A 9,947-nucleotide genomic window follows, 5' to 3' on the forward strand; every position below is an offset into this window, starting at 1 on the left:
GAGGGTTGCCGGTCCGAGCCCCGACTAGTGGGAATGGCTGAAGTGCCCTTGAGCAAGGCACCTAACCCCTCACTGCTCCCCGAGTGCCGCTGTTGTTGCAGGCAGCTCACTGCGCCGGGATTAGTGTGTGCTTCACCTCACTGTGTGTTCACTGTGTGCTGAGTGTGTTTCACTAATTCACGGATTGGGATAAATGCAGAGACCAAATTTCCCTCACGGGATCAAAAGAGTATATACTTATACTTATATATATTTAACTTGATCACATTGTCAATATTGGAGATGATTATTTGAAGCTTTACTTTTTATTTAACTTGTTCACATTGTCAGTATTAGAGATGATTATTTTAAGTTTCACTTTCTATTTAACTTGGATCACATTGTCAGCATTGGAGCGCAGGGTAAGTGTTGGCTTAACCCATAGTGTTATTGCATGTCACAATACTTCCATGGAGTTCTTGCATCATCCCAAGATGTTACAACATGGAGTTGTTTCCTCCATAACAAAACAACAGTATTCACTTTCACACAGACAGAGATTAAATTCCTTGTGCCATTGATCAGGAGCCAGAACTGTGAAACGTAAGATGCATAACTCTGTACCTGAGTTAGAGAGCACAGGTTACCCAGGTAACGGAATGAGGTAGAGAGCACAGGTTACCCAGGTAACGGAATGAGGTAGAGAGCACAGGTTACCCAGGTAACGGAATGAGGTAGAGAGCGGAATGAGTTAGAGAGCACAGGTTACCCAGGTAACGGAATGAGTTAGAGAGCACAGGTTACCCAGGTAACGGAATGAGTTAGAGAGCACAGGTTACCCAGGTAACGGAATGAGGTAGAGAGCACAGGTTACCCAGGTAACGGAATGAGTTAGAGAGCACAGGTTACCCAGGTAACGGAATGAGGTAGAGAGCACAGGTTACCCAGGTAACGGAATGAGGTAGAGAGCACAGGTTACCCAGGTAACGGAATGAGTTAGAGAGCACAGGTTACCCAGGTAACGGAATGAGTTAGAGAGCGCAGGTTACCCAGGTAACGGAATGAGTGAGAGAGCACAGGTTACCCAGGTAACAGAATGAGTTAGAGAGCACAGGTTACCCAGGTTACGGAATGAGTTGAGTTGAGCGCGGAATGAGTAGAGAGCGGAATGAGTTAGAAAATCAGCTGACTGAGGGATTTGTGCAAATAAAGCCAACTCTGGGATTTGTGCAAATAAAGCTACAAAGAGGAGACCAGATTGAGCTGACAATTTCCACACTAGCACAAAGGAAGTAAAAAGCCAGCACAAACCAGTGAGTTGAGAAAGTGGAATGAGGCAGGCGGGGATTTCCCAAAAGGAGCCCTATTCTTAGATGTCCCAATGTGCTTTCAAAAAAAACATTGGTTCAGCACATAGACACGGCACTCATATGGGAGCAGTTTCTTCGTTACTGGGGTAAAAACACTCAAATTGTGCAGTTTGTCCACCATTACTGGGGTAAAAACACTCATATTGTGCAATTTGTCCACCATTACTGGGGTAAAGACACTCATATTGTGCAGTTTGTCCACCGTTACTATAGAAACACTCATATTGTGCAGTTTGTCCACCATTACTGGGGTAAAGACACTCATATTGTGCAGTTTGTCCACCATTACTGGGGTAAAGACACTCATATTGTGCAGTTTGTCCACCGTTACTATAGAAACACTCATACTGTGCAGTTTGTCCACCGTTACTGGGGTAAAAACACTCATATTGTGCAGTTTGTCCACCGTTACTGGGGTAAAAACACTCATATTGTGCAGTTTGTCCATCGTTACTCGGGTAAAAACACTCATATTAATAGATAGATAGATAGATAGATAGATAGATACATGTAGATAGATACTTCATTGATCCCCAAGGGGAAATTCAAGGTCCCAGTAGCTTAAGACACCACACACAACAATAACATAAACAGGATCATAAAAAAAAGGAAAAAAAAACACATGACTAAAATGAACAGTAAAAGATACTAAAGATACTACATCAAGGATCCACATGAATGTACTAAGGATGTATGAGACGCTTGCAGTGACAGAGCAGGGACTGACCCTGTGTTTCAGTATGCAGTGGTAGGGTTCTCAATGAGGTGTGTCACGATGGTAGTGCAAATAAGTCCAACAGTGCAACAGTGCAAGGGTTAAAGTCTAGCGACCAGCATAAATATGGACAATATAAGAGACCAGCATTAAATATGGACAATATAATGGAAAAATGTAAGCATAGTAATATAACAATTATAGTATAATTATATGGACAATATAGAGAAAAATGTAAACATAGTAATATAAGAATTATAACAGCAGTGCAAGGAAAGGTTTGCAGTAATAGGGTATCAGCCATTGGTCAAGTATGATGTTAAACCACAGTCCAGACTGGAGGATGGAGGGAGGGAGTTTGTTTTGTATTGTATTGTGCAGTTTGTCCATCGTTACTATAGAAACACTCAAATTGTGCAGTTTGTCCACCATTACTATAGAAACACTCATATTGTGCAGTTTGTCCATCGCTACTGGGGTATAAAAACACTCATATTATGCAGTTTGTCCATCGTTACTATAGAAACACTCGAAGGGCTCTATCTTCCGTCCCGGCGCAATTGACTTTGTATACTCGCGCGTTTGTCTTTCCTATTTTGCAGTCAGCGCATATTGGAATTTTCCCTCCACAGGTACATGCCTGTAAATTAGGGAATTCGATTGCGCCCACGGGGGCGGTTCAGCGAAAAGACGGGGCGTGTTCCGGCGCAAACGTTCACTGTTGATATTTTGCAGTTTCAGAAAACAATTCCGCCACAGACCAGGAACTCCCTGGTCTAAAGTCTGTGGCGAAAATGCAGATGCTATTTTAAGGGCGCATGCATGACCACAGGCCTGCATTAATGAATGCGTTGCACACCAATCTACAGACACCCCCGTGCACAGACGGAAACATTCAAAGCCTTGATAATATTTGTCCATTTCCCGGTTTTGTTCGTGCATTGGTGACCTAAATATTTAGTAGCCTATAAAGTACAACATCTACATGCAATATCTTTACAACAACGCCTAATTACGACCTATTAATCTGGACAACTTTATAGGCTACAGCCCTATAAAGGCTAAAGTTACTTTTAGTTTTGTTCCAATTTACCGTTGTGTAAGGTTTTAAGCACCATAATTTTGCCTACCATGTTGTAGCCCATCTGAAATAACTCCAAGCTTTGCTATGTTCCCTCCATCCTTTCGTTATTTTCAAAAAACGTTTTATATCCATGATGGCCTTGAAGTCTTGAGTTAGTGAATTAGCTTAAATCAGCTTTTCATGTGCTGTTAACCAGCAACAGGTTGGTTACAATTTCTGTACAATTTCTGTAGTTGCTGCATCCATTCATTGTTATTCTCTCTCCTGCTCAAATAAATCTTGTGCGTGAATTAAGTTGATGATAATGTGTTTACAAACTCTGCTTTACAGAAAATATTGTAAATAGTCTACTGTCACGCAGTTAATGGGATACTGTGCAGAGTTGAAAGTTAGGTCAACTTAAACGAAGCCCTTGCTTGGCCGCCTGTGCTGCGCAACGCACACTTAGCTCCTTTCATCTATACAATGTAGTTCCCATTTCTGTGAACCATACATAATTTCAAAGAAAAATATTACCACTCGAGGGAAATCAGTGTGGTGTCCATGTGAAAAAATAGGCATAAATCTAGCGTACACATTTTCACGAATCACTGATGTGTTGATGACATAAATTAGGAAATGTTAGAGGACTTAAGGAGACGTGATGTTGAACTGCATGCCGATGCCATTTAACCCAAATGCCCCAGCGGCAGCACGGGAGAGAAGAGATTAACTGACGGAAGATATGCATTGTCTATAGAGAGGTAATGTTAGATTACATTGTACATTGCAAATATATCACCATGCATTCATAACCTCGTGATTCAGTGAGAATGATCCCAAAACATCGGAAAGTATGTCTTTGTGACAATTCTGTATTACATTTTGTCAAGATGAAAAATCAATAGCTAACTATTCCCAACTGAAAAGTGATTATAGCGCTGTGAACGCTCCTGGCTGCGCCTGGCAAATACGCCACCATAATAGCAATCAGCTATGGAACAAGCGTGCCTGTTGTTAAAGGGAATGTGAGATGACGCTCTGATTGGTTTATTGCACGTTACGCCCAAACCACACCCATGATTAATGTAGCTACTTCAGACCACCCCATTTTAGATTTGCGTCGGGCGCAACAGTCAATATCCCGCCGGTAAAATAGCATCAGCGCCCAAGATCCGCCCACAAAGTCACTTGCGTTTTGCGCGAAGACACTTCCGTTTCAGACCATTAAAATAGGGCCCATAGTGTGCAGTTTGTCCATCGTTACTATAGAAACACTCATATTGTGCAGTTTGTCAATCGTTACTATAGAAACACTCATATTGTGCAGTTTGTCCATGGCTACTGGGGTAGAAAGGCACACTGAAATCTCTGCAGGGATGCTCCTGTAATGACACGATGAGCCTTGCGGTGGTGAAGAAAGTAGTTTCCTCCGATAATGACCAGCTGCGCCCTTTAAAGGTGCTCTAAGTCTAAGCGATGTTGGGTAACGTCACTTCTGTTGACGTTCAAACAAAACAGGGAGCTAGCTCTCTACTTCCTCCCCCTCCCTCCCGTGCAGTTGAAACTCTCCTAAACGTGCATCTCGTCGGTGATTGGCTGGAACAGTTTGTTATGTTTTTATGGTCCAGGCTGGACCAAGATGTTTTTGTTGCCGGTTTTGGAGCCTGGGCTGTCCACAGAGGCCGTAGTGTTTGCAGTGTATTCAGGGCACAGGCAGCTAGCGGATGGTGAGGTGATGTTTTACTGTGTGTGACGAAAAATGTTTTAGCTTAGAAACCACGTAACATCGCTTAGAGTTCCTTTAATATTGTTTCTCTGTTTTTGTCTCACATCCAACATTCAACCATAAGGCCCCAGGTTGGCAGGATTTAATAACTTGGCTTATGGCTTAATAACCCACTATGTGGATACTGTTTTAGACTTGATTTAGATTTAGTGTTATTTAGTATAATTTGTATTTTAGTATATTCTTTATCTTCTACTGTCCTTATTGCTTAGTTGTGTTTTTTTATATTATATACTTTTTAATTACTTTTTCTGCTGTTAGTGAATGTTGTGTGTGATGTCTGTATGCTCCTGAGACCTTGAATGGGGATCAATAAAGTATCTATCTATCTATCTATCTATCTATTGATATGTATAGGTACACTATGCAAGATACCTTAATATAACCTTTACGAAATCAGTTTGATAAACAAACTAGGTGAATTGTTTGGAATACAACAGGAAAGCCCTGCAGCGCATAGTGAACACAGCTGGAAGGATTATTGGTGCTTCACTCCCCTCCCTGAAGGACATTTACACCTCCCACCTCACCCGCAAGGCGACCACAATAGACCTCTGAAGTTCGCCTAAAAAAAAGATCCAAAACGGCCATCTTTGCCCATATAAGGAGATCCGGTTGTTAATTGAAGCTAACTACCTATGGCAAATTGCATTGCAAGTTAGCTCTGGAGTGGCAAAAATCTAAGTGTGCCGCCTTTACGTACCAGAGATCACAGTATCCACTCGAAGGCAGAGGACAAAAGTGTGTTCAGGAAAACGTCTGCATTTCAGACTTTTTCATCCCCACGAGACTTTAACAGGTGCGATTATTCAAAATCCCCATGTTATTTTCCCATAGGAAAAATCGCAAGATACCGGATGTCAAAGATGGCAGCTTTTTTGTAGGCGAACTTCAGAGGTCTATTGTGAGTGATGCAAGTCACCCCGCTCACAATTTGTTTGATCTACTGCCCTCTGGGAAGAGGTACAGAAGCCTGCACTCCCGCACCACCAGACTCACCAACAGCTTCATACACCAGGCTGTTAGGATGCTGAACTCTCTCCACCCTCAGCTACATAACATCCTGGACTTTTGGACCCACAATAGCTGCCTTGCACTACTCCACTTGCACTTCTTCACTTGTACACTTTGCAACTTGTTGTTGTTGTCCTGTTGTCCTGAAAACACTTCTGAACACACTTCTGCTGCTCTTACATAACTTGCACCACTATGCCACTTGCATACTTAGGTCAAACAGAATTACCACAGCCATTTATTGGCCTAACTTTTGCACTATTATATTGACTGTCTACTGTATGCACAATTGCACAATTTCAACCCAATTTTGCTGCTCTTATTTCTTCATTGTATGTGCCTTCTATTTTTACTTTTTATATTGTTTACTTGAATGTTATGTTTGTCTGTGGACCTAATTGGTAAAATATGTAGGAAACGTAATTTCGATGTCTTTGTATGTCTTGACATGTGAAGAAATTGACAATAAAGCAGACTTTGACTTTGTTCACCTAGCATTGCTATACAGCATAGGGTGGTGAGGAAAAGTGTGCCACAGACCTATTATAATGAGAAAACATATCCTGAGAACACATGCTGAGCGAAAACAAGACATTATTTAACAGTCAGCATTTCACTTCTGCATCTGTGACCTTTAAAAGCAAACTGAGTTGGTGAAATTATACACTTCACTGGAAAGAACAGTTGGAACAACAACAACTGCTGTTTTCTACGAGGTAAGTTAAGCATATTGCTGACAAACAATAACAATCTTACAAAACTTGCTTCTGTGCAATTGAGTCCATTATTAGCCTGTTGCCATTGGTTACTAACCATGCCATTGGTAGGCTAGTCATGCTGAGTCCATTATTAGCCTATTGCCATTGGTTACTAACCATGCCATTGGTAGGCTAGTCATGCTGAGTCCATTATTAGCCTATTGTAAGGATACTAACCATGCCATTGGTAGGCTAGTCATGCTGAGCCCATTATTAGCCTATTGTAAGGATACTAACCATGCCATTGGTAGGCTAGTCATGCTGAGTCCATTATTAGCCTATTGTAAGGATACTAACCATGCCATTGGTAGGCTAGTCATGCTGAGTCCATTATTAGCCTATTGTAAGGATACTAACCATGCCATTGGTAGGCTAGTCATGCTGAGTCCATTATTAGCCTATTGTAAGGATACTAACCATGCCATTGGTAGGCTAGTCATGCTGAGCCCATTATTAGCCTATTGTAAGGATACTAACCATGCCATTGGTAGGCTAGTCATGCTGAGTCCATTATTAGCCTATTGTAAGGATACTAACCATGCCATTGGTAGGCTAGTCATGCTGAGTCCATTATTAGCCTATTGTAAGGATACTAACCATGCCATTGGTAGGCTAGTCATGCTGAGTCCATTATTAGCCTATTGTAAGGATACTAACCATGCCATTGGTAGGCTAGTCATGCTGAGTCCATTATTAGCCTATTGTAAGGATACTAACCATGCCATTGGTAGGCTACAGTAGTCATGCTGAGCCATTTGGCCTTTTAGGTGATAAGTACTCTCAATAAATGTATTAATACATTTTATTGCTTAATATCTAATGTGTTTTTAAAAAAAACTACATGCATCCGTAGACTGACGGCTTTCTTGACTGACCTATTGTATGTTCTTGTTGCAGAATCTGAAAAATGGCCGACTTGAAGATTGACTTGCTTGAACCCAAAGACACACTTGTGTTTGCGCATGAAGATAATGACTTCCGAATTCCTGCTCTTCTCTATGTTAAGGAATGGAAGACCTTCCTGGCGTTTGCCGAAAAGCGGACGTCGACTAGAGATGAACATGCCATAAGCCTAGTTATGAGGGCCGCCACACGCCAGCCTAATGGATCGCTACAGGTAACTAATCGCACCTGGACAAACCTCGATGAAATAGCTGATTTGCCTTTGGAAACCAATGTTATATCATACTCTATAACACTATATGATACATTTGCTTAAGCATTGTGGATGTAACCAACAGTCATGTTGTATTTATGTTTAATTTAAAAATGTCTTCTTTCAGTGGTCAGAAAGTTGGATGGATTTGACAAAGGCGACTAAGGATGGCTACCGTGCCATGAACCCTTGTCCAGTCTTTGAGTCGACCACGGGAACACTCTTTTTGTTTTTCATCTGTGTTGCGGGCGAAATTAAAGAGTTCCAGCTCAAGGGAGGCCAAACGAAGCTGTGCTACATCACTTGTGCCGAGTCGCCTCTCAGAGAGGAGAGTTGGACACAACTGACCGACCTGTCTGATAGCGCTGTCGGCAAATACCTTGAAGAGTTCCAGACTTTTGCCGTCGGACCAGGACATGGTACCCAGATGGAGAGTGGTAGACTGCTCATTCCAGTCTACGTCAAGGACTTTAAGGACGCTAACACATGGCTGTTCGACGTGTTTCCTCTCTGGTACTTCTGGACGATGAAGTCGTACGCCTTGGCTCTCTACAGTGACGATCGAGGACAGACATGGCAGGTGGGAGAGAAGATGCCAGTTGAGTCTGGGGAGTTTCAAATGGCTGAGGTCACTGACCATGAGGGGAAAGGTCATCTGTACTGCAACGCCCGCAACACAAAAGCAATAAGACTCACCAAAACCATCCTCAGAGTTGAGGCACTGAGCGCGGACGCAGGGGTCAGTTTTAGCCCGCTAACTGAGCTAGCGCTCCAGGAGAGGCCCAAGGGCTGCCAGGGCAGCGTGGTGAGCTTCCCCGCCAGGGAGCTGCCCACAGGGGAGGGGGCGTCCTCACAGACGGCTCTGCTCTTCAGCCACCCCACCGCAGGGCAGGACTGGGACAGGCTGGAGCTGGGGGTTCACCTGAGGAGGTCTCTCCAGGACCACGAGCCCTGGGGGGACCCCCACATCATCCACCCGGGGCGCAGCGGCTACTCAGACCTCGCTCGCTGTGAGGCGGAGGGGCGCTTCGCCTGCCTCATGGAGTGTGCGGAGAGTGGGCACCATTCACCCTCATTGGGCAACCGGCGCAAGATCACCTTTCAGGAGTTCCAACTTAAGTGAAGTGATGTCATCAATCTCAACAAAACAAAATGGCAGTGATCTTTTCTTTTCCCACCACCTGTGTTGTTTGTATCTGCACTACTGTCAATTAGTTTTGCTTCTCTGATCTTTGCTTCTCTGATCTCTGATGTGTGTGTTGTGTTTTATGGTAAATATTAAATCTCTTGTGATAACGCAAGTGGTGTTGTGTCCGTACCACTGGGCTGGTGTGCAGATCCATTTAGACTATAGATATTCATAATAAAGGCTAGACCAGGGGTCGGCAACCCGCGGCGGAAAGTAAAAAGTAGAAAGAATGGCTGGTCTTTAATGCAATATCTACGTTGCCCATTATCAGCAACCATTCATCCAATGTTCCAAAGGCACATTCTGTTTACTAATCGGAAATCATTTTAAAAGGCTGAGAAAAACTGAGAAAACATTGGAGAAGCCTTTTGCAATTATATAAGCACATAATGTAATCTGAAAACTGCTGCTCTGATTAAAAAAACATTGCAACTGATCTCAGCTGGTATTCTGTCTATAATGGAGTGGAATGGAAATTTCTAATTTCTAAGTGACCCCAAACTTTTGACCGGTATTGCACATCTTGCAATACACACACACACACACACACACATATATCAATGCCCCCCTCCCCTTCCTTATTTTCATATCAGAAAGTGGGCAACCCTAGCTATAATTCTGGATGCTATGGAAGTCCATGGTATTCATAAGTATCTCTGATGTTTATAACAAACCAAACCATTTGAAAATCGGTAGAAAATTGAGCAAGTTTATTTAAAAAGTATGCACCATTGAAACACAATGTTATGAGTGAGCGAGCTGACTGTGGTAAGATGGCCGCCAGGTGCGGACGTCGACCTCCATTGGTCAGCAGCGTGGATGAGATATCTAGCCTTTATTATGTATATCTATGGGATGAGATAGCCTTTATTATATATATCTATGGGACGAGACATCTAGTCTTTATTATGTAT

General features: G+C 42.8%; 1 protein-coding gene across 1 annotated transcript; it reads left to right on the forward strand.

Moving 5' to 3' along the window:
• Nucleotides 1-6,603: 6,603 nt before the first annotated feature.
• On the forward strand, nucleotides 6,604-9,457 carry LOC143123899 (sialidase-3-like). Its single transcript, XM_076285172.1, has 3 exons — nucleotides 6,604-6,646; nucleotides 7,586-7,805; nucleotides 7,972-9,457. Exons 2-3 carry the CDS (start codon nucleotides 7,596-7,598, stop codon nucleotides 8,965-8,967), a joined length of 1,206 nt encoding a protein of 401 aa, XP_076141287.1. The 5' UTR covers nucleotides 6,604-6,646; nucleotides 7,586-7,595; the 3' UTR covers nucleotides 8,968-9,457.
• The last annotated feature ends 490 nt before the right edge of the window (nucleotides 9,458-9,947 follow it).

The sequence above is a fragment of the Alosa pseudoharengus genome, unplaced genomic scaffold (genome assembly GCF_046254945.1).
Source record: "Alosa pseudoharengus isolate Yale_2024_CS ecotype anadromous, Long Island Sound unplaced genomic scaffold, YU_APseudo_1.1 YU_APseudo_1.1_scf_15, whole genome shotgun sequence".
Classification (NCBI taxonomy): domain Eukaryota; kingdom Metazoa; phylum Chordata; class Actinopteri; order Clupeiformes; family Clupeidae; genus Alosa; species Alosa pseudoharengus.

What these genes read in the sequence shown, in the direction of transcription:
- LOC143123899 (XM_076285172.1), top strand. Translation starts at nt 7,596, where the DNA reads ATGGCCGACTTGAAGATTGACTTGCTTGAACCCAAAGACACACTTGTG. An exon ending in AGCCTAATGGATCGCTACAG is followed by an intron (nt 7,806 to 7,971) that starts GTAACTAATCGC and finishes GTCTTCTTTCAG; the next exon opens with TGGTCAGAAAGTTGGATGGA.